The 24461-nt window shown below is 43.5% G+C and overlaps 2 protein-coding genes across 6 annotated transcripts; both read right to left on the bottom strand.

The window, feature by feature from the left end:
* Positions 1–811: 811 nt before the first annotated feature.
* On the bottom strand, positions 812–4205 carry fam110a (family with sequence similarity 110 member A). Of its 2 annotated transcripts, none has more exons than XM_069141533.1 (3): positions 4080–4205; positions 3604–3754; positions 812–2751 (listed from the first exon to the last, which is right to left on the bottom strand). In XM_069141533.1, the coding sequence occupies exon 3, from the start codon at positions 2601–2603 to the stop codon at positions 1284–1286; it is 1320 nt and encodes a 439-aa protein (XP_068997634.1). In that variant the 5' UTR covers positions 2604–2751; positions 3604–3754; positions 4080–4205; the 3' UTR covers positions 812–1283. The 2 variants fall into 2 exon arrangements, with proteins under 2 accessions (XP_068997634.1, XP_068997633.1); XM_069141532.1 differs by having other exon boundaries at positions 3604–3730.
* Positions 4206–4818: 613 nt separating this feature from the next.
* prickle3 (prickle homolog 3) lies at positions 4819–24115 on the bottom strand. Of its 4 annotated transcripts, none has more exons than XM_069140481.1 (11): positions 23922–24115; positions 18061–18143; positions 11253–11436; positions 10879–10992; positions 10292–10429; positions 9748–9951; positions 8981–9167; positions 7677–8018; positions 7257–7562; positions 6735–7118; positions 4819–6656 (listed from the first exon to the last, which is right to left on the bottom strand). In XM_069140481.1, the coding sequence occupies exons 1-11, from the start codon at positions 23961–23963 to the stop codon at positions 6202–6204; spliced, it is 2439 nt and encodes an 812-aa protein (XP_068996582.1). In that variant the 5' UTR covers positions 23964–24115; the 3' UTR covers positions 4819–6201. The 4 variants fall into 4 exon arrangements, with proteins under 4 accessions (XP_068996582.1, XP_068996584.1, XP_068996585.1 ...); XM_069140483.1 differs by lacking the exon at positions 23922–24115 and adding an exon at positions 23674–23689; XM_069140484.1 differs by lacking the exons at positions 18061–18143; positions 23922–24115 and adding an exon at positions 14696–14815.
* Between the last annotated feature and the right edge of the window lie 346 nt (positions 24116–24461).

Genomic DNA, 24461 nt, shown 5'->3' with positions numbered 1-24461 from the left:
GACTCCTCTGACCTCTTGTGGAGCATCAGTGAAACTTTCCTCCATCACAGAAAGCCTGTTGATCCTGTTCTTCCTCCTCTCTCCGACAGTCTGACGAAAACACAATTCTTCCGCTTCAAGGGTACAAACTTCAATCAGTTACGAAGTCATTTCACAGAATTGTACGGTCTCATAATTTCCTACAAGTAGAGTGTGACTCAGAGGAAATGCATCACTGCAATCAGTTGACAATATCAATACAGTCATGTGTTTTTTTGACGTATTTGAACAGTCAACCACTTAATCATCTTTGAAACAGTGGCTGTTAATAAATGTGACATACAAATGATACAAAAAAAAAAAAGAACATTTTGTAATTGTTTTCATAATTTGAATAAATAAATTTAAAAAAAGGATCAATCACATGGAAAAACCTTCAAATCCACAAAGAAATAACTGAAGGTTATGAAATGGTCTGATTAAGAAAAAAAAAATCCCATGTTTAATAGCATATAAATGTTGCGGAGGGCTGAAATGGACAGACGTGACAGGAAACCCCCGAACATCTCACAGCTGGAGGAGTTTTGCCTCCAGTGTGGTCAAACGTTCCGGAGAGGCAACAATTAGGAAAAACGTCTACAAGAAGTTATTTCTGCTGAAGAAGGAAATACCAGCTTCAGATGCCGGGAGTGTAGTAACCGTTTCCACCGCAGATCATTACATCGGTTGATGTTGTTTTGTTGACACTAATTTTCCTGGCTGGGGTCAAATGTACAGACTTTATCTGGTGGTACACTGTTTCAAAGAGGATCAAATGTTTGACTCATTTCTGCAGGGAGGAAACTCATTTATTTGTGGTGAGATTCTTTAAAATACATCAGAGAGGACCAAATAAAGATGCTTGAACCATTTCATCTTTAATGCCATCCACTCAGAGCAGAATGTGATTTGTTGACCATGACGACACTTCAATGTCAAAACAACTGCTATAATAAACTATTAAGACCCGTTATCAAACTCACAGAACAAATACAGCATTTGAAAAGTAAAAATAGCAACAAAAAAAAAAAAAAGACAATGAAAATTTCTTCATCAATGTTCACATTTTTTCAAAACAAAAAAAAAAAACTAAAAGTGAACTATCCGTCAGACAAATATCATCGATTATCAGACCTCCGTTTGCTACCGGTCTAATAATGGGAATCCATCACATTTTGCGTTATCCATGCGTGTTGTGGAAAGAAATAAAGTAGATTTTTTTTTTTAAATTTTGATTTTGAGTTTATAGACTCTTTGACAACATCCTATAAATTGGTGCTCTTAATCACATTGTCTTTGGCCTGCCGGAGTCCATAGAGCCATTTGATCACTCTCGCATTTCTCTCAATGACAGAAACACCGTAAGGAACACGATTTGCAGCTTGGCCAGAATCCTCCTCTTCGTCATTATCTCCTTCTCTGCCCGAGCCCGCACACTCCGACCCCGGAGCGCTGACGCTGCGAAAACGAGCGAGAGACACAATGTCAGAGCTGGACCCTTTGAGGTCCTGCAGGTCGGCCGGGTCCAAACCGCACAGGTTGAAGAAGCGCTCCAGCTCTGTCCCGGCTCGGGAGTACCGGTCGCTCATGTCCGACTTAGACCGGGTCAGAGAGGGGCGTTTCCGGGAGCTGGAGGAAGACAGACGGGTGATCGCCGGGGAGGCGGGAGGAAAAACAGGGAAGGTGGCGGGAGGTGGAGTCGGAGGCGGAGTCGGCGCAGGAGCTGCAGCTGGAGAGGAGGAAGAGTTTTCAGGTTTTGATGGAGCGACGACCGGCTTCAGAGGAGACGAAGCCGGCGCTGTTCGAGGGTGGAAGAGACGCAGGTGTGAGGCAGCCGGGTGGAGCTGAAACTGGGGATGTAGCGATACGGGCTGAAGGGGCTGCCGGATGTACTGAGGCGGTCTGCAGGCCGTCCTCACGGGGCTGGCCTGAGGCATGACGTCCACTCTGCGAACCGTCCCCGCAGTCGGACACCAAGGAGACCCGGAACTTTCTCCCCTGGCAGGTCCGGATGCTTTTAATCGCACCTTAGCAGGACTGGACCAGTCGGGACGTGGAGGCGGACACGGCCTCTCCTTTTTCTGTTGAGTCCCAGCAGGAGTCTGGACGGGAGAGTTGCGTGAAGCGGCAGCTTTACCGTCCTCTGAAACTACAGCTGCGCTCGACTGAGGTCCGTCACTCACGCCGCTGATTAGGTTGCTGAGGTGCTCCAAGTCGAGCTGGACGGCCTCCTGCTTCTTCTTCGTCTGGGTCGGGGTCTTCCTGGTGGGCCGCAGAGCGGTGCCGGGGTTCAGCAGTGGCTTCCTCACTTCGGGAGGCCTGACCGGCTGCTGCTTGGACAGAGCCACCGGGCTCTTGACGTATTTAGCCTTGTCTGCTTCCAGCCTCTCCACAGCGCTCTGCTTCGGTCTGCCCGCCGCTGTCGGGCCCTGTCGGAAGAAGTCTGGCCCCACCGGCGCTTTGGGTCGCAGGCGTGGAGGAAAGGCAGCGATGGCAGTCCTTGTTTGGTGCCTCACTGGTTGCTGAAGTGTCTCGACGGGCATTTTGTAAACCAGTAGACGTGCCTGTCCTTGTCCACTTCCCATTTACAGTTTTTGGAATAAAAAGTTCCGTCGGCGTTATCCTTTGTTTGTGCCCCTGGATGTCTGCTTCATGATCATCTCCACGCCATTTGTGAGGAGATGTAATCTCAGCATCTCAGTTGAACTCTAGCTCCTTGACATTTTGGACTTCCTGTGGGAAACGGACACATCAGTCAGCAGAGTAGAAAACAAAAGACAGCTCAATAAAGAACTCAACGAACACTCAATAAAAACATTTACCTTAAAAGACAAGCCGGCATCGCTTTTTCAGACACTTCAGCGCTCCGAAAACTCAACAAAGACTCAACAACCATAAAACCCTCCTGTATATTTAAGGCTGCAGCCAATCGCCCTGCAGGAGCGTCCTCCAGCGCGAGAGTTCATTGGCTGCCGGCGGAGTCGGATTTGAACAATTACTCGCAGTCATCCATCTCTCGGAGGACAAACGCACAATAAAACTGACACTTCATTTTCAGTCAGTAGAAGGGCTGTGAAAAGAGTGGTAGAAGTGTGTGTGTGTGTGTGTGTGTGGTGATGGAGACAGCTGTCAACAAGCTATTGTCTGGAGGCGATACAGAGCAGATCACACACACACACACACACACACACACACACACACACACACACACACCAACAGCTGCTATGGGAACAATGACTCTTCATCTTTAAATAAAGCAGCCCGTTGCCAGGGTTTGTAACGTCGCTTCTTCCTCATCTATACAAAACTCTGACATCAAATGAAGCCAAATAAAACATAGTTATGAGCCTCTAAATGTTGAAGGTCAGGCACTCTTTGTGTGTGTGTGTGTGTGTGTGTATATATATATATATATATATATATATATATATATATATATATATATATATATATATGAGTGTGAGAAACAGGCCGTCTGAGCAGTCTGCATCTGCCAGTCAAATTCTCGACATATTTGCCATTCCAGTCTGAGCCAGGCCAAACTCCTGCTGACAGCGTTTAAACCTTTAGTGGCCTCTTTCTTACCTTCATAGAAGTCTCCAAGATCTCCCCAAATTTTTTTTTTTTTTTAAATCTAGAACGATCTCTCTCTCTTCTTCTTCTTTTTCTTCTTTCTGCCGGCGAGGAGAAGCAGCAGCACCGCAGTATGTCACTGGAAGAGAAGGAAGCAAAGGGCCTGGTGGGTTTACAGACCAAAAGAGGAATGTCAGACCAACAGAAATAGAGGCACGAATTTAATGTTTTGAGTCAAGTGCTGGCATGTTCTGCTGCGGAGAGTCAATGGCAAACACGGAGTAAAAGCAGGAAATCAAATACAAGTGACACGCACGCACGGGCAGGGCAGGTAAACAGAGGGAAAGCACCCGCATGAGGCCTGCGTACCAGTCTTTGACCTGGCGAGCTCCAAGTCTGCCTGTATGAAGCTGGAGGTGAGGTGAGGTGAGCTGAGGCAGCTTTTCTCATTGGTTTTTTTTGTTGTTTTTTTCCTCCAGGAGACTCACCTTGACAGCTCCTGCTCTGCTCCTGAGCCTTTTCCTGGGTTTCTTGAACACACGGACCCTGTCGTCCCGTTGATGGTAATGTGTGTGTGTGACTGTGTTTGAAGCCACTTAACAGCACAAGTCGAACCTGTTTGACAACTCATGCCGCTGCTCCTGGCCCCGCCCCCTCCGCTCGCTGATTGGTCCAGTCGGTGTTCCACAAGGAAACACATTTGCGGACCTCTTTTGGTCACGTGGCTCTGCCATTGTTTTAAGCTGGCAGATAGACGTTAAGCACTTTTATTTCCTGTCCAGTGCTGAAGGACTTATCCTTTACTTAAGGAAACCTACTAATACCTCACCCCATTCAAAGTGAAAGTCAGGCGGTGACATAATCAGAAAAGTACTACATGGGGTTTCTTACTATAAAGGAGTATAATGATTATTTTTTTTAATAATTAATCTCATTTTTATTTTTTTTAAATAATAAGAAATACCTGTCAGTTGCCCACATTAGCCCACAAAATGTGTTTTATCCAACCAGTAGTCCCAAAATCAAAGTCATTAAAAAAAATAATTAAACGTATTTGAATAATTAGAAGCAAATCCTCACATTTGCAATTATCAAAAGTGACTAATTGCTCTTTTTTTTTTGGCAGAGAGCCGTATTCCTCTCTAGTTTCTGCTATTTAACGCATGTTGACTTTGTGGTACGTGTGGAAAAAAAAAAAGAAAAAAAAGAAGCACACGCTTAGACAAACAAGTTTGACAAATTTACCCATTTACAGTATAACATACATTCAAAGAAACAGAAGGGTCATTATAATCTCTTTCTTATACCCCAAATAAAAAAGACAGAACAGTGACCTTCACCAGGTATAAAAAAACAAAACAGATGACCTTTAAGTCATGTGTGATTACAGACTTGAAAGAATGTCTGCAGATTTTGCAGTATTTTGTTTGGACTATACAACAAAGCTGAAGTCATCACACACCATCCCCTCCTCGCCACCCCCCCCCATACTATTTGGCCTTTTAGTGTCCATAACTGTAACATTATTACAGCCACATATAGATTGCACATGAGAGCACAGAGAAATAGTTACAGTAGAGTCAGAAGTAACAAATATATATATATATATTTTTTTTTTACAAACCGTGACGACAGGATGTGCTGGGGTCAGTTTGACGAAGACATTTTACACTGGTCTGGAGTTTTCTGTCGGTTTAATGCAGTTTTCACAAAGATCAAGAGCTCAGAAGTTATAACCCAGCTGCTGACCCAAATATACACGTTTCCATGGTAACGACCAATAACACCTGCTTGGCCGAGTGGGGCCAAATGGGAAAACGTGGCTTATAATTTGCGGTCAACGTGTGAGAAGAGATGGGAAAAAGGGTTTTCAGAAGTGCAATGACATGTTGGATATTTACAGACGTGGGGGAGCTTTCTGTGTTCATCCAATCTTCGTCGTCTTTTCTCGGTAAAATGTCTTCGTGTTGGTTCGATTTTTTTTTTTTTTCCCGAAGGGAAACCTTTTCTGCGGCGAGGAGAGCATTTTAAGATGGTTTCTTGGTCAGCCATGTTTAACGGTTTGAAAAAAAAGAAAAGAAAAAGTCTTAATGTGAACAAAACATCCTCCTGTGATATCTTTGTAAAATGAAAGGATAAAGTCTCTGAATTAGGTACATTTTAAACCATAGTTAAAGCCCGTCTCGGTGAAACTGGCCCCAGGTCATTTGTGCCTGCTGAAAGGTTTGCATATGTAAATAATGGTAATGTTAAAAAAACAAAACAGTAACATTTCACTGCAGGGTCACAACAGTTCAAACTAACTGCAACTCAGGCCTTCATAAGAAAATAAACAACCTCAGCACGTCACTTTCTACACTGCAGCACCTCAGAGTCGAACAACGAGCGTCAACAATATAAACAGGAGGCAGTGACTCCTCGGAGGTTTATTTTGCTTCCCTTTGCGAAGCAGCGTGTCAGAAGCAATGGCTGCGGTTCACCTTCGGAGTGTGTTGGAGCTAACATCACCATCGTAAACCCCGATAAACACCAGAGTACAGACGGTCATTAGTTCTTCTCGTGCACCATAATTTAACAAAATAACATGTTGTGTTCTTGTGTAGGTTGGCGTTAGGAGATAGCACAGTTTTTATCTTTGTCCTTTGCTCCCAGACTGTGAGCTCTTCTCCGCCTGAAGCTGCCTCTCAGTCCCCAGTCTCTCTGAGCTTCCCTCCCCTCCTCTCCCTCCCCGTCTTTGCCCTCGTCGGGTGGCTGCTTCCGAAGTTGCGGGGGCAGAGGAATGGGCTGTCCCAGGAAGAAGCCCTCCTCCTCCGAGTCTGAGGACGAGGAGCAAGTAGAGCAGGAGTCCTCGTGCTTGCGCCGGCCCTGCTGGAGTTTCAGTGAGGAGACGTTGGAGCAGCCGTCTTGGTCCTTCTCGCCTCGCCAGTCCAGGGTGTCCAGGTGGGGCCGGTCGGGCCGCGAGCGTAGGGAGCGCCTCTCTGAGCCCGGGTGGAGAGAAGGGTCGGAGGGGATGTGGCAGCGACCCCACCCTCTCCTTAGGTTGCGCTGATGGTACGAGGACCCGTCTGAGTGGAAAAAGAAGTTGTGAGAAAAACAGCACAAACTTGAGTTAATAATCAACATCCCTTCAGACTTTTCCTCACCCAGTAGATCCATCTGCGGCGGGATGCCCTTCTGTAGATGCAACCTGCTTCCGAAGCCTCCCTCCGCCTCATCTTCCTCCTGCTGGTTGTCCTCGCCCTCTTGCAGCCCCTCCTCATTCTCATTCTCATCTTCATCCTCATCAACAGAGTAGCTGCTGCTGATTGGCTCTCTGAAGCTGACTCTGGCTGTGGCGCTGCGAGTCAGCGGGGGTGGAGAGTCAGAGGGTCTGTCCTCTGGCTGGGGGATGAGCGGAGGGGGGGAATCCTGGGGCATCAGGTCACGTGACTTCACGGGCAGAGGAGGTGGGAGGACGGAGGGGTTGTTTAGGGGGAGAGGGGGCGAGTCGGGTGAAATGAGCTGTGAGTTTGTCTGAGGAGGAAACGCTGAGGACAGAAAACCAAAGGACACAATGTAGGCAAGAGGCAGTGAGATGGAAACATCAGAATTAAATATTACTGGCACTAGTTGTTTTTTTTCTATTAGGTAGTTAAAATGTGTTGAGGATCAGTGACTTCTGATACCTTGCATAACTTGATTTGTCTTTTCCACCCAGTTCCTACAGTCTTTATCAGATGAGGTTCCTCTTGAATTAAGACCTGTTAGTCCAGTACTTCCATTCAGCTCTCCCTGAAACTGACCACCACTGACTGGAGCTTTGACACCACAGTCCTCCGGCAGTAAACTGTAATGCGGAAGGTCGCTGGGCCAAGACGGACCGAGGCCGTTGCCTAGATGAATGTGAGGCAGAGGTGAGTAGGAGCCTCTCGGATGAGGATGCCCGCTCGGTGTAGGAACTCCATTTTGAACTGGAGCGGTGCAGTGGACGCCTGAGAGAAGCAGAGAGTTGGAATAAAGAAAAAAATATAAGTATAGAGTCTCTGCAAGATGTCTGAACTCACTGGGACCTGCCCAATATTGTAACAACAATGCCTCCTATTCACCTCTGCTTTCCACTGCGGTACGAATGCAGTCCTTTGCAGGCATTATCTTGGGGTTGGTGCCCTCTAGTGGCAGCAGTGGAGAACTGCACTGTAGCTGGTGGTGTTTCTCTGCTGTCCCGCACCGCCTGCTGTGGTGCGGCGGTCTGCTCTGCAGCGCCGAGTCGCAGGAGTCAGAGTTATTGGGGTCGTCGCCCAGCGAGCAGGGCCTGGAGCAGAAGATGAGCCCCGCACGAGGGAGGAAGGGACGCCCCAGCAGAGGGAGGTGACAGCGGGCGCAGCAGAAACACGACTCGGCGGCGTGCCAGTGCTGACCCTCGTACGTCATCTGGCCCTGGTCGATGCCTGAGAGGAAATATATTTGTGATTATACACATTGATGTCGGCTGAAGATCTGTCTAACTGTGTGAATGCATTATTACACATATTGTATACACATCAGTCATATTTAACATCATTACTGTACTGTACATTAATTGAACCGTCTGTGCAGGAGTATAACATGTCATACTGACGGGTTACTGGAATGTCCTTGTTTATTTACTTTTTATACCTCTATTGTGAGAAATATAACATAGTCCTGACATTAAAGTTGTTTTCAGACATGGAATACGCTGACTCGTCACAGTTAACGATGTGAAAGTCTTCAGGTCGTCACATAATAATAATGATCAATTTTACAAATCTGTGCAAACAAGATCATAATTAAGTTCCCTACTGATAGAGGTCTCTTTGTGATGGCAATGTTTTTAAAGTCTGTGGGCATGTTCAACCTTTTGCCGCTGTGGTCTTAACATTGTCAGGATACAGTTCAAACTTGTCAGGTTTTAATACAGGGTTTCTGCAGGGTTCACCAAATTAAATTCAAGACTTTTCATAACCCGACATAGAATGCATTTCAATCTCACTCATAATTTAAAGGTGTGAAGTGTCTCCCAACAGCCTGTAATCTGATTCAAAAACATTTCATAACTAAGATTACAGCAGTGAGAGGGCAACAGAAAAAAAACAAAATCTACATTTTACCATTTAAATTTCAGGCTTTTCGACACCTTCTGAGGTATTTTTGAAAACTGAATTCAATGCTTCCCTCATTTAGCATTTATAAACGTCCAATAAATAGATTATAGCACTATAATGTAGATAGAAGCAGATATACGTGTTTGTTTACGTAGCTGTCTGCTATTTTAACTCTTCCTTCGGGGGCAAATAAGTGAAAGCCACTTCAATCCATCCATTTATTGTCTGCTGACTGCTAATCAAAGCTGAATAGGTGTTCCCAGTGAATCGGTATGTTCCTTCGGTACCTATGTGTTCTCCACAGGTGTCACAGTACTCCGTGTACATGGACTCGTAGCAGGAGCAGCAGAACGGTCGACTCTCTCTCATGATGTAACGCTGGCCGCCGAGCGCAGCCTCGCACTCGAAACAGCAGAAGTGCTTCATGTGCCAGTATCTTCCTTCTGCCTCTGTACATTCATCTGCTAGAATAATCTAGGATTGAGAGTGAAAGAGAAAGAGGCAGAGAGGTCGTTTCACGCGGGTACAGAAGTAAACCAATCACGGCCGTAAAAATACAGCAGCATACTAAGAATTTAGGTTAAAAAAAAAAAAAAAAAAAAAACGGAGAAAAGTGATGCCACCGGCGCCCTCCTGTTACAGGCTTAGCAATCCTCTGGGTCTAAAGAACTCTTGTGGGTCAGTTGTGGCAGATCCATTAGACAACTTCTGTCAACTAATCCCTTAAATCACAGTGAGAGGCCATTCAAAACAAGACGAGACTCCCAGAAATATCTACAAATAGTATGCAGTGGTCAGTGGAAATGTTGAAGTATATTGATGATTAAAGGATCTTTCCATACAGGTTATCATCATCTCTTATATATATATATATATATATATATAAAAAAAAAGTCTGGCAAGAGTCCCTGCATTCTTTTCTTATGATATTTCATAAAAAGCTTTCAGCTTTCTGTCAGCGGGCTGTTGACTTTGAAAGGACATTTTAACTTCAACTGTTGTTGATGAGAGTTTACAAAAGTAAACAGCTTGGGGATCTTGGCGAGACGGTCACCTCATCGCAGGCCTGGCAGCGGGGCTTCAGTCTCTCAGCGTGGTGCCGGCCGCAGTATATCTGCCCGTCCTGGTAGAAGTAGATGAGATCGACCAGCAGCTCGCTGCAGGAGGCACACTGGAAACACTGAGGGTGCCAGCAGCTGCCGTGTCCTGCCCGGTTGGCAAACACTGCGATATCTCCGCCGCAGATCTGTCTGCCACACTGGAAAAATAGATGCGGTTGTGTGGGTGGGGTAGTTTTGCACCGGGAAGGAAGTGAGGTGGTATGTCCTTTAACAAACGATGAACGCTCCAGGTCATACAGCAATGTGCTCATGCAGCCTTGTAATCATTAAATCTTAGAGTGCTGTGGCCCCTGAGCGATGCCTGTACCTACTTGCACATTAACTTCCTCTAGTCTGCGTGACTCCAATATATTTTAATGGGATTTCACATGCATGCAGTGATGTCTTAAACAGAGAAACTGCTGTTTGGAGCTTTATATTGGTCCCATAAGGGAATCGACATGTTATTCTAAAGATAAAATGAGAATATTTCCATACCTGCTGGCAGATGGCTCCGGTCATAGTTACTGGAAAAAGTCTGACGACGCCTCTTCCCAAGTTTTCTCTTTTTCTCTGTTGGCTGAACAGACGCAGCTCCTTCTTCTCCTCCTCGTCCAGAGTGTTACAGTACTTCGGCTGCAAGAAACAGACACATTCTTGTCGCCAAACATCGAACTGGACCTGAGCAGAGGATGTAGTTGGCATCAGGGCTGCAACTGAGGGTTATTTTAATTACCAATTGATCTGCCAAATATTTTCTTGATACTAAAATGTCAGCACAAGGTCACGTCTTCAAATATCTTGTTTTGATTTTGATAAAATTGCAATCTATTGTGTATCTGATTGTACCGTTCACATTTCTGTTCATTCTCTTCATAATTTCTATCTATTTTACAATCAGCTCAATGGTCTATATTTTTTGTGACCTCAGAACTGAACAGCTGAACTTCTGGCATTTTTGTTTGAAAAAAAGACATTGATTATTTTTATGTGGATCTACTTATTGTTTGATCCTCTACTTGTTTCAGGTCCAGCTGGCATGTCACCACTCTATTAGGGTCTGACGCATCCACAGTCAGACTGACCTCACTGTCGTGGGCTGGAAGCTGGTGCAGCAGCTGTTTGATTCGGTACCTCTCTCCCGGACTGTTCACATAAGGCACCCTGTCTTCCGGCAAGCAGCTAAAATACTGATATACCTGCATGAAGAAAAGAGTTCGTCCACATGAAGGCATGAATGAGAAAATACAGACAACTTTTTTTTAATACATTTTTTTTAAATGTAAAACAGAGCAATTTACTCAGCTACTGACATAAATCAAAAACTGAACAAGCAAATTGTTATTAAATTGTTCGAGGATATGCGTGAACATGTGAAAGTGAAGATGAGCATCGTGTGCGCCTGCGTAGCATTAATTTATGCCTCGACTCTGTGTCTGTTCTGCACGCTGCTCGTTACCTGTTCGGGCTTGAGCCCAGGTGGGACCCATGAGTACTCCTCAGAGGCGCAGCCCGAGTCGTCGTCGGAGATGGAGTGTCTCTGGAAATCTGAAACCAGCTTGGTCATCATCTTCTCCAGCTGCCCCGGCACCGAGCGCACGGCATGCTCCTCTCGCACACACTTGCAGTGCACACAGATCTTCCTGTGGAGACAAGAGGCAGCTTTTAGCTTCATCCCCGGGGACTTAATAACTGATTTACGACACTGAACGAATGTCAAAACATTTAAGTAAATGTCTGTGTGGGTTCTCCTGGTGCTTCAGGTGGTAAGGTGCAAAATGAAACGTTTTAAATGTGCTCAAAACTTAAGATGTGTCGGCCTGCCTTTTTCTGACGAGGCAGAAATATCTAAAATAAATATATGAAAAGTTGAAATTTGTTTGCAAAAAAAGGTTCACTTCCCTTTACACCACTTTCATCCCGGCACTCCCACTGCCTTGTAAGCACATTATTTATGAACACACTTTGTGTTGGAGACATTATGTTACAAACCAGCCCACACACATTCTTCAAGTTGACTCAACTAGACTCCCTGCAGTCAAAAATTACTAATGCAACAGTTGTCGCAACACGATGAGACGCACCACATAAACATAATCTCCAGATCACTTTAAACCAAACTCAGATCAGTGCATGCTTTAACATCTCACAGGATCTGCATCAGGACGAGCACATCCTGGCTATTTTTTCTACCAAACGAGGGGGAAACGAGGTCGCTGACATAAGCCAGGCTGTCAATCCAGGGCAGTTAACAGAGGGAGGTGAAGATGGGAGCAATAATCTCCCTCGGCCTTGTATTACAACCCTTCTTGTCCTCAGATTCCTCGCCACATTCAATCTGCCCGTGGGTGTGCCTGTGTGTGGGACCGGTGCAGTCAGAATAAAGCGCCCCGGGGTTGGCGGTGAGGTGCGGGCGGCACCCCGGTTGGACTGCATGCGACACAGTGGCCATATGCAGCACGCACTGCATGTGTACATCTCTGTTGTGATTGCATAACAGCATGCCAGCTGGCACTTGGGGCTCAAGTTCACAAGGCACAAAGCTGCTTTATTCCAGCACCCAACCCCCCACGCAACCAAAAAGCTCGCACAGGAAAACACACACAACCGCTCGTAAACCGCATGAGAACTCCTCTTCTGATCAATTGCCTCGTTTGTTTGTTACGGCAGGAAATGACTGCGAGTGAGTGTGGACGTGCTGCTCTCTCTTCACCCGACGCGAGTTAATTATTGAGGAGTTGACAAAACACACAGACCAGGAATAGTAGTATGGGATTCAGGTGCCTTTTCTCAGGCCCACAACAGAATATACTGCTAATATATGCAGCTGTCTTGTACTGGCACCTCATATGGCCACAGTTGCCAAGCAGGTAATACAAATATAAATAACAGTAAACACAGCATCAGCTTAGTTTAAGCCATGTTGGCATGAACTGGTCCCAGCTGTATTTGTGTGTGTGTGTGTGTGTGTGTGTGTGTGTGTGTGTGTGTGTGTGTGTGTGTGTGTGTGTGCGTGCGTGCGTGCGTGCGTGCGTGCGTGCGTGTTAACAAGGAGGAGGGGGAACCACGACGCGCATGCCGATGTCAGTGGGTAGGAGGACGCAGCCAGAGATCTGGCATGATGGGACAGATGGCAGATGAACTGCGTCTCACCCCACCACCACCACCAGCCTCCACCACCACCACCACCAGCCTCCACCACCTCCACCACTAGCCTCCACCATCAGCCTCCACCTCCACCAGCCTCCACATGACGAAAGCATTTGCAAGGGCTTTAATCACCAGCAGGTGCCAACCCTTGCATGCGGCCTCCAGTTACTGGAAGTGCCAGTTTGGAGGAATTCAGGGCATGAAAGTATTCAGGAAAGTCCCAAATCCTGTCTGTCTTTGTGCAGATTTAATGCTATCAGGGAGAAATTTGACCAAAGCCAAAACATTGTAATATACCTCTTTTACAGTCTTACAGTCACAACATGTACAAAAGACAAAATGCAAATCGGGAAATGCAAGCAGCAACTCCAGTATTGTGCACTCAGTGCTGTACGGTTATGTATAGACCCTGAGGAGGTTTTTCTGGAACATCTTATTTCTCTTTTGCAAGTGGTTGTTAAATCATGACTTCACTTAAATTAAAAGCGCTGCACTTTTTTTTTAAAGGGAACTGCAATTTACAAAGCCCTGTTTAGTTGAGCCTTTTCCTGATGTAACAGGATATGGAGCACATTTGGTTCTAAATGTTGGAAAATCCATTAAAATCTACTTTGATTTTCTTGGTGAAAATTTGCAGAGCAAGAATTATTTTGCTAAGCTAAACAACATGTAAATGTGGAGTTGTAATGGTAGTTTTCACTCAGAAGTTTGTCACTGTAAGACGATGAATCCACACGCAGCCGTGTGTGTTATGACCAGGAGACATGGCAGATGCTACTCTGCCTCGAAATTTGCTTTCCTGGACCAAAACATTGTTACCGAGACTGCTGCTGCATCTGCTGCTATTTTTTTTTTAACAAAAAAATAATCAAATGAACTCCAGATAATGAAACAGGCTGACTGAGGACATACAGTTAAGAACAGTGTTTTCTCATTGGAGGATTAAATAGAAAAGTAAATATTGACACCATATGGATCTGAAATGAACTCACTTCATATTCAACAGCCAAAAACACATTATTTTTTGCTGAATATGACATCAAGACATTAAGGCTTGTTCCATCCCCTCGCCTCCATCCCAGATTGACCAAAATTGAATCAAAGTTTAATAACCAAGAAATAAATTAGCCTGCACTTTCCTGCCAAATCTTTAAATATAATATAATCTCTGTGAGTTTACCACATTTTATAAAGATATTAGATCACAACTTCCTGTCCATAACAGTCACACGGCTCATCTTTTATGTACAAAACAACATAAAGTCCAGCTATGAAAGACAAGAACAATCTTCTTAACACACACAAAAAAATAAACCTTCACTCTTCCCACATCTCCCGACTTAATGACTGTTTGAGCTTCTCGTCCCTCTAATCCTGTCAGTCAGTAAAATATGCTTTCTTCATTACCTGCTGTAATCATGACAAATTAGTCCGGGTTGGCCTGTTGATGCCGTCCCATCCAGACTCGTGTTCCTCTGAAGCGGTTGAGGTTCCTAACAGCCTATCTGCCAGTCAGAGCAGGTTATTGTATGGCAGCTCCTTTCCATGTGATAATTTCTCCGTCTGAGCAGCTCTTTTCAATGTCCCGCGCGAGCCCCGACTCCCACCCTCCTCCGTCCTGATAGTGGGCTCAAACAAAAGCTTTAACCACGCTGGATACAAGCCCGTGGGAGTTTTTAGATTTACTTAAAAAGAGGACGCACACAGCGGACGTTTCTACACATTTCAAACCGAGCATCGCAATTTACTCACGCAGCCTTTCGAAAGATGTGAAACGTCAGGAGTCCAAGTGACAAATCACAGAGAGTAAACTCGCTGCGTCTTTCCTCCTCTGACCACACTGCTGCCACTGATTCATCACAGATGGTAGATTGTGGCTTTGATGCAGTTATTAATCACAGAAATAAGTGGATCAGATTTTGAGCCCGTGAGCAATTCTCTGCTGGGCAGTATTTGTCGTAGTACGCGATCAAGATGGCTTTGCACGACAACAAAGCGTCTCTGGTGAAATTTCAAAACAGACTTTCAGTCATTGTTGAAGTTATGAAAAATCTCTGAATACATTCCAGCTCATCCAACTGAATATCAGTAAAGACACATCGATATTTCTGTTCATTCATTGTCCTTCATACCCCCCAAAAAATGTGTTTACGACTAACAGTTAGACAATGAAAGCATCGCCAGCGCTGCTTAGCTGCGAAAGCTGCAATGTTTAACAAATAGTGAATCGATGCATTAGTCAGTTTACAAGAAATTAATCTGGAACTGTTTTTGAAGGAATTATAGATTTTTGAGACAAACATCTTTTTAAAATCCACATTTTCTGAATAAATTTTTTTTTTTAATTTTTTTTTTTATTATAGCAAAGTATCTTTTGGTCCGATAAAGCATGTAATTTGAATACGTCACCATAACTTCTTTAACCGCTTACTTTCATAGTTTACTCACAAAACGATAAATCAGGAAGAAAAATCGTCAGACTAATCAAAACGAAACAGCTTCAACTTTTCAAGCAGCCATTTTACAATTCTGTCTTTCTGCACATTATAGATCATTATATCAAAAGGGATGGGGCGTCTAGTCTAGCAGCTGCATATAACCCTCTGCTGCTGGTGTGATAATCCATAACTGAGGCTAACAGTGAACCCTCCTTAGATCTGGCTCTAAGAAACAGATGGGCCTCGTCCCATACCTCTCTGCCACTAATTAGTGAGTGAGTAATTGCCGCATGATCACCCAGACTAATAGCGATGGCGACTTTGAACACTTGTGAAGCGTGGTGGGGACCCGTAGGTCACAAGTAACTCAATTCGCTTGCTGCTGGGCAGCGGAAGCACCATCTGCCCCCCACCTCACTTTAAGCTCTGTCTGAAAAAGCTCAAGATGAAGATGGATCACTTCCCTCTCAGTGATCACCAGCAGCTGAGCCTGTGGTCACTTGGATGATCTTCACCATCAGCGAAGGTGTGATTCTAAATTGGTTATTAAGAAAGATGCAATTAGCAGCAGACTCTGGGGTCTTAAAGATGTGACCCCTATAAATCTCAATCATTCAATCACCTTCATGTTCCTCACTCTTCTGCATCAGATAAGAGACTCGAAACGTCTGAACGAGACATCTGCCCTTGTCTCCTCGACCAAAGTCATTTCTGATCTGTCCATCAGCCACAATCAGAAAAACTTAAAACAATAAACTTCAGCTTCGTGTTAATGCTACACAGATTAAACATACTGTAAACAGATCAATGTGTACAGCGGGCCTGAGGTAGAGCGCAGCACATGTTTTAGATTACATCCCAACTTCTAAGCTTTTGTGTTGACCTGAATAGAGAGAACTAGAAAAAAAAAACCTGAAAGATACAATTACAGCCTTTTTGATTGTATGAAGTACACATTCCTGTGCCTTTTGTTTTATTCTCTCCATCACCAAACCACGGCTGGCTTCAGCCACGCAGCACCCATCTGGGACTGTGAATGCAGCATTCAACACCAAGAATAAATCTTTCTTTATTCATTTACTTGTGTGACAAACCTGGAGACTGTGCTGTACTCTTCAAACCTCTGGAAGCACTAAACACAATGTGGTTGGAAAAAAACCAACTCATAATATGAATCACATTGTTTCTTTCAAAGTCACTCTTAGCTTCTTCTGCACTAAAGAATTTAAATAATAAGGGGTAATCTTCATTTTGGCACAATATACAGTAAAACTTGATGAAACACAAAAGTCAAATCTAAAAAGGGAAAGCCGCATTGAAAAGCAGAAAGGGGGGGGGAGAGACAGAGGAGGGTATGAAGTGGTTGAGAAGGTTACTATCACAGCAGTAAGGCCTAATCTTATTAGTGTGATTGACAGGATTAGACTAACCAAGAGACCCAACCAGCTGGATATACAGCAAAGGACAGAAAAGAAAGAAAAAGGGGGCTCAAAGAAAAGCGCACAAAAACTTAACAGACGAGAAGAAAATGTTGTTCAAGCCCGACAGTGTTTAACAACTCCTGAATAAAAGGGCGCAAGAAGTATGTGGCAGGAATTACAACAACTGAAAGTCATTTTGCTGCGGAGACTCTTGGTTTCAAAAACAATATGGACGTCCGACAAAAAAACACCCGTCCTCCCGCTGAGTGAAGCCAAGAACCTGTTGTGCCTATAAAAACATTTTCAAGTGATTTGCACAAAAAAAAAGAAAAAAAAAAAAAGATTTGTCATCTTAAAATCTTCCGAGAAACATCATGACTTTTTTTTTTTTTTTTTTTTTTTGCCAGTGAGAAATAATAAACACTTAATTTCACATCTCTGCAGCTCTGACATACACCACATGTTGCAGGATGACTATTGTTAATCCTGCTGCTCTGTATTGCTCCTGTTGGCCAGTGAAGATAATGTCAACTAAATGCAGCAGCTTCAGTTGTAGATGTCGGAGTTTAATGGTACCCATTAGTCTACAGCGCTGCTTTGGGACCACAGTGGGGCTGATCTGCTCTGTGAATGTCATGTGGTGCCCTGACTGACTGGGTCACGTTTGTTGTCTTCTAATGCATAGCTGCGCTAAGCGTGCACACGGATCGCAGCTAAGCTGATTCGGTGAGCAATGTTGCTGCCCTTCTGAAGACACGTAAACACGGATAAACACACCAACACACACACACACACACACACACACACACACACACACACACACACACACACGTAGGGACGAAATCAGCCTGATAAAAGAGACGAAATCAAGACGACGTATTTGTATTAAATGATGCTGATGATTGGCTGTTCGCCACAAAAAGATGCAACATCTTGGGCTCCTCTTTGTCTGCTGTCAGGGTGTCAGCTAGTAACATGCATGATATAAAAAACAAACCAAAAAAAAAATAAAAAGCCAAAGTTTTTAAGTGAGTCAATGAGTGTGATTCTAAACGTTGTTTTAGCAAATGCGGCAGTTTCTCCTTTTCTTTTTTTCTATAAGATAACAGAAATGTTGATGTTAAGCCTCTCGCTTCTGAGTTATTAGCAGAGTTTGTACGAGATCTACACGGCAGCACGAGACACTGCGACCCAACAAACATTTCCTGCAAAGTCCACCAGCAGCGCCAGCAATGTTTAGGAGCCGTGCAGGTCATACCTCCAGCCGTGGACACGGAAGCCGGGGCACTGGTCTCCACAGCGCATGCAGGGCTGGCCTCTGTCCGGGTCCTCTTCCTCCTGCTGGAAACACAACACAAAGTCACCGCGGCTCACGCGCATCATTTTTCAGACTAAATTATAGCGACAGCGCATACGGTGTTCGCCAGACACGGTTGGAGAGACGTCAACAGCAGGTCGCGTGAGCAGCGTTTCCATGGTTTCAGGCTTTGGTTCAGACGTTTGCGGTGGCGCGCGAACTGCGTACAGATTAATAAAACGACGTCACGTCCGGAGTCCGTTTACGAATATCTCGACATTATAACAACGTCCTACTTTTACCATTTTGCCGTAGAGCTTAGCCGGCAGAACAGGAGGCACCATACGCGTGCGAAACGTCCTGCGTTGGTAAGTTTTATTTGACGCAGCTTGTGAACGACAGAATATAAATTGTGTTTTCACGCTTTTACATAACGACGTTTTTTTTTTTGTACAGCTTCCGCTGAGTGAGTATGTTCACTAACGAATGAGGCCTACTTCTTACGCTAATGTAACGTCCAGGATTTGAGGTAATCAGCACCAAACTAACCATGTGTGCAGAAGAGGAGATCGGCCACACAGTGATACTCAACAGTGAGCTTCAGGAATACTATATTGTGCGTTTTGAAGCGATAAAGGGAATAAAATCCCCCAAAATGCCTTTTTTTTGTCAAAAATGCTGAGCGGTGCATCAGACCTCGCCAAAGGCAACTCCACATCGTTGCACTAAACCAACGAGCTCACGTCTCACTTCTGTTCTCGCTGCAGTCTCTTTTTAGAGATGAGAGGAAGGAAGCAGACACAGGATGAGAGCTGCACCCTTTCCCTCGCCGTGAAGTCGCTCCGTCGCTACTTTCTTTGTCTCTGATGCCGTAACTCTACTGTACCTCGATCGTCTACAGTATGTGAGGAACTCCAGTGTTGAAAGACAAAAAAAAAGAAAAGAGTCCTTCCACGCAGTGCTCTCGAGAGAGAGAGTTGTTGTTTTTTTGTACACAGCTGTTTTCCGGACCGTGCACCTCATTCGCTTTTGCACATAAAAACAAAGCAAACCCCCAATTTTTAAGATCAAACAGATCAAATCCGACTAAAAACGTACTTTCAAATGCACGAGGAAACCGCACGTGAGGGCGCATAACGCCGAGTTTAACGAGCAGAGCAATTAAATGCAGATATGCGATACGGCGAGCTACCTGTGCATACCTGTTCACATGGTTTTCTTTTTCCAAGCACTAACCACAAAACCATCACGTCGAGCCTGTTCTCCCATGCAGACATTTTTATGAATGTTTTAAAGAGCTGCGAGGGTTTTATCAGGGAAACGCTGAGGTTGCTTTTCTCACTGACATCTGAGGGCAGTTACGTGGGTTAAAAGTGCTTTATTATTGATTATCGGACATGTTTTTGGAGGGAGGGTGTTATATAACCGGGAGGATATGTTTGGTTATTCGCACTGATGACTATATTCAGTTTGATAGGAACATGAACTAGTTAGTCCGGAATTAGGATTTACCACATGGCCGTGGACAAATATTTACTTTGTTTCTTACAAAGTCGGGTATGAAATGTGACGAGACGGGTGAAATGAAGCGTGCAGATGATTTCTGGGTGAGTGCACCTTTCACTTGTTATATCGTTAAGAAAGGAGCTCCTGGGCTGTCACACTGTCACACCGACTGAACCCGCGCACTACAAAATGTCTGTTCATTCAACACTGGCGTACAGCTGCACTCCTACATATTACGATTATTAAGGTGACACAGAATGAAAGTAAGCAGCTGCAGGATAAAAAAAAAAAACTAAATTGGAAATTGTAGCCGGCCTGAGTTGATTACACTTTCAGGGTGTTACTGCCTTTCCATTCACAGAGTGAAGAAATGAAATGACGCTCTATATGTTCACGCTTCCAGTCATTTCTCTCCACTCAGACACTATTTGACTTGATTTTCGCAGGAAGCATAACTTCATTAGTACCGTTCATGCGTCAGTGCTCAACATTTAAGAGCAGATCACACAAACAGTTCATCTTGACTGGACAACTTTGGGGGAGAAGGATCAACACTTACTTCTTTACATTATTTATTGATGAACTGAAAACAGATCTAGAAATTATGTTCTCACGTCCTCCCGGATTATATTTTGGTAACGAATTATTTTAATAATCAATTAATCATTTTGAGTGCTAAATATATATATATTTTCTTTTAAATGCAAAAATTCTCTCATTGCAGCTTCTTCAATGTGAATATTTTCTGGTTGCTTTGGTCCACAATTTTATATATATATATATATATATATTATAAACTGAATATCTTCAGGATGTGGACAGTTGGTCGGGACAAAACAAGATATCTTAGGGTGCACGTTGGACTTTGGGAAACACTGCTTGACATTTCTCACCATTTTCTGGCAATTTAAAGACCAAATGGCTAATCAATTAACCGAGAACATAATCAACAGATTGCTCAATAATAAAAAATAATCCGTATTTACACACCTACATAACATAATGTAACTGCGGCACATGAAAAGAGGACACTCGCTGAACAGCAGGTAGTAATTACGAGTTCATCATGGGTTCAATTGTGACGTAATTTAAGAAGAAGGATTAGAGATCCTGAGAAAAGCTTTAAATTCACTGAAAATTGTGCAAGGAGATAACAGGAGAAATAGTTTGCACAGCATTCAGCGCAGGTTTGACGAGGCCGAACACCTATTTGGGGTAATATAAAAAAATTAAATGACCCGGCGATAGTCTTGTCAGTAAACATAGCCAAACATGTACCAAACAATGGCAGCTTGGTTTCAATTTTGTCATAATTTTTTTTTTTTTTTTTAAATCAACCTAGATTATGAGATGGAATCTACAACATCTTGGCTTCTCCCAGCACTTAATTTAAGTATGTAGGATCATTTAATTTACTCCTGAGTGACTGCATTTTGACAAAAAACAATAAAGCACAAGCTTATTACCTTGAACATTAGCCCAGTTAGTTTCCTTATCGCGATGGCAGTGTCCTATGTCAAGGCTACGCGGAGACTTGAGGGTGTTTTCTTTCAGTTTTCCACAAAAGATAACGCGTCAAGTTTGTGTCCTCACAATGAGGTTTTCCTTTTGTGCTGTGAGTGAAGGATGTGATGGGAGGGGTCGGAGGAAGTTTCCTCCAAACAAAGTGCGGGTAAAGTAAATAATACATTCACAACTTCGAGTCAGCTCACATGCTTACACTTAGACCAGCGTCAAGACTTTTCATATCAGCTCCTTTGTTTTCACTAAGTGGGTATAAGGTTTAATCACATGCCGCTGCCTCGGTTTGCTTGAGCTCTTTCTTGCAGCCGAGTAACGGTGTAACCAGGTAATGGACAAACTGAAAGGCGGCCAGCTTTGTTATCTGACATCAGCATGCAGAAGCATTGGCTGAGCTCGGGGTTACTTATAATAATATAAAGGGGCAAGGATCATTAACACACATGAATTATGTCATGTGGCGCACACCGAATGCTTTGGTAGAAGAAACACTCTTCAAGAGCTCATTAGCCACATAGGAGGAATGACAGAGTGCCATTTGCGCCTCTTCTCAAAGCTGTGGCGTTGGATGGATTAAACATTAACAGGACAGGTCATAGGTTGGGGGGGCCTTTGCCGTCCTGGCCCTAGCTGCACCTCTCGTCACTGGACAGGATCAAACAGGCGGCCTGAAGGCCAGCCGTCTCCACGCCCCCCTCGGTGGCACAACACCTCTCGTCGCCCTCATGGTTTATACATTTCTGCTTCCTGCTGCCGAGGCCGACTCAAATAATATCTAACGACTGGACGGGTTTGCTGAAATTCGATCGGTAGTGAGTGAAGACTTTACTCACGTATCTTCTAAATGTGTGCACGGCCTGTCAAATCCTGTATACAAATTGAAGCTATAAAGCCGCTGAAATAAAAAGTCTTTAGTGGAAATGTTTTTTTGTTTTTTTTCCACAGTGCAGTGTGGACAAGGCAGGAAACGTGGGGAAAGGTCCAACCAGCCAGGAATCAAACTGGGAACTCGCTGCTGATGGCATTTGTGCTCATGTGGTGTGCACCCTGACCACTCAGGTCACTCCTGTTGTGGAAATGTTTGTTGAAACTGCACTGTGAGGGAACAAAGGCTATATTGAGAATTTGTAATTTATTGTTGATTACGTCATATTCAAACTGAGGTTTTTATATTTAGTCTATTCACACTGAGGAATACATAAACAATTCGAATGGTTTGTTTATTTCACTTGGCTGCCACAGTCAAAATATTACATTTGATCACTTAAGTGTATTCAGCTGTCAGAAATAGGAAGACATTTAATTGGTTTCTCAAAACTTTATGTAAAAATCACTGGCAATTCCTAATCTCAGACTAATATCAATAAAAAAAAAATATCAAAATGTTCCTCCTCTGCCTCCTATTAATCTGCAAATATCTTTAATATTGTTTAAAAAACAAAACGTGCACACATTGTACATGCATCTGACAGAAGTCTGTATAAACACCGGTGTTGTAAGATGACTTAAAGCTGTTCTAGTGCCGCTGTAATGGGAGTGTTGCATTAAATATTGATGATATTCATTAATACCCGAGTGAAGTTATTATATGTGTTAGATGGGAACCGGTGACCTGAGTCCTAAAATATTGTTAGAGCACTTATACAAATAATATAGGCTATTAAGTATTAAAATTGTTATAATCAATCAGCTACACAGAGTTAAGAAAATTGGTAAAAAGTGAATATTAGGGTTTCAAAACAGTTAAATGAATTATTGATTTATCTGGTCTTTAAGACTTAGGAAAATGGTGAAAAATGTCAATCAATGTTTCCTAAAGTCCAGAGTGCCTTAAATGTTTTGTTTTGTCCCGACCAACAGTCCACAACTGAAGGATATTTAGTTTATTATCATGGAGGACTAAAGGGACCAGAATATATTACCATTTAAGAAGCTAGAATCAAAGAATTGTTGTATTTTTTTTCATTAAAAGAAGTCTCAAAACAATGAATCAATTACCAAAATGGTTGTTGATTAATTTTCTAATCAATTAATCATTGCAGCTTTAGTTAATATATTCTGGTTTGCTACTAGACTAGTGCACTTTGTGAGTATTACAATAAGTAGTGTGGTATAAAGTGAGTTGGATCCTTTCCAGGTGAGAGCCAGATGTTTCATGGCCACACATCTGTCAGTCTGTTCATTTTGGTCTGACTGTCTATTGGGTGGAGGGGGGATAAATAAATAAAAAATAAAATCCAGCAATAACAACTATTTAAACCGAACAGGAACTGTTGTTGTGATCACGAAAAGCTGACGGCGATAATAAATATGTTCAGCTACCACATCCCAACCTGCTCAGGTACAAATCCATGACGTCGTCCGACCCCTCCTGACTTGTACCTGAGGCGCCCGACGTGACTCGAGAAACAAAGAATGTCGGATTTAATGGAACACAGTATCGTAAGATAACACAACAACCTTCACGTTAAGGGTGGTTAAAAAAATAAATAAAAAATGAGTGGGCCAGTTTTTAAAAAAATGTTTTTTTAACTAAACTCAATTTACCGAAACAAAAGCCAGGTGAAGGTGGGACGAAGAAGTTCCGCTTGGGCTGTTTTCTGTGTTGGACTGGAAAACCCTACAAGTTCGTTTGAAGTCGACTATTACAGCGAAACCTTACCAAAAAAAAAAACCCCTCAAAGTATGCTTTGTCTTAAAAAAAAACAAAAAAAAACCCAGATGTTATCCAAAGTGATTGACGACTTGTGGAAGTCGCTTGAGGAATAAATGTATGGGACGAAACGGGCACTTACCGAGCGGTTGGACCGTCGCTTTTTAGAGCCGCGCAGGAACATGATGTCGGCCGGACCGTTAAAAACAGTTTCCAGGTGAACAAACGGAGCCGAGAAATAACGAGGACTAAATACGGAAAGAAACACAGTCTGAGTAAAACTACATGCTGTTTTCCTCCGGCTATCCTGCTCTCTTCAGTCAGACTTTTAGCTAACTAAAGACTTTGGCATCTAAAACGGAAAAGCTGGCCTAACTGAAAATATAACTTCCGGCTGAACTTTCAAAATAAAAGTATACCCACGCCTATGTTTGATATTTCCAGGGCACAGAAAAAAAAAAAGAAAAGCCAAATTAAGATATAGGTTTTTATTAAATAGACATGTTATTATTTTGCTGGCCAAGATATTTACTGCCATACGAGTTTAATTCAAAATTATACTGCTCCCGCTTTTATCTTGAATGTGTAAACCCGGAACTGCCACTGCCTGCGAACTTAACGAAGCTCCAACTTTACCGCTCCGGTCCAGAAGAGACCTCAGCAACAAACTGTCCCAAAGTTT

This window comes from Embiotoca jacksoni, unplaced genomic scaffold (assembly GCF_022577435.1).
Source record: "Embiotoca jacksoni isolate LCO1_2020_lvr unplaced genomic scaffold, fEmbJac1.0.p SCAF_9, whole genome shotgun sequence".
Taxonomy (NCBI): Eukaryota; Metazoa; Chordata; class Actinopteri; family Embiotocidae; genus Embiotoca; species Embiotoca jacksoni.
This window is presented reverse-complemented; position numbering and strand designations above follow the sequence as displayed.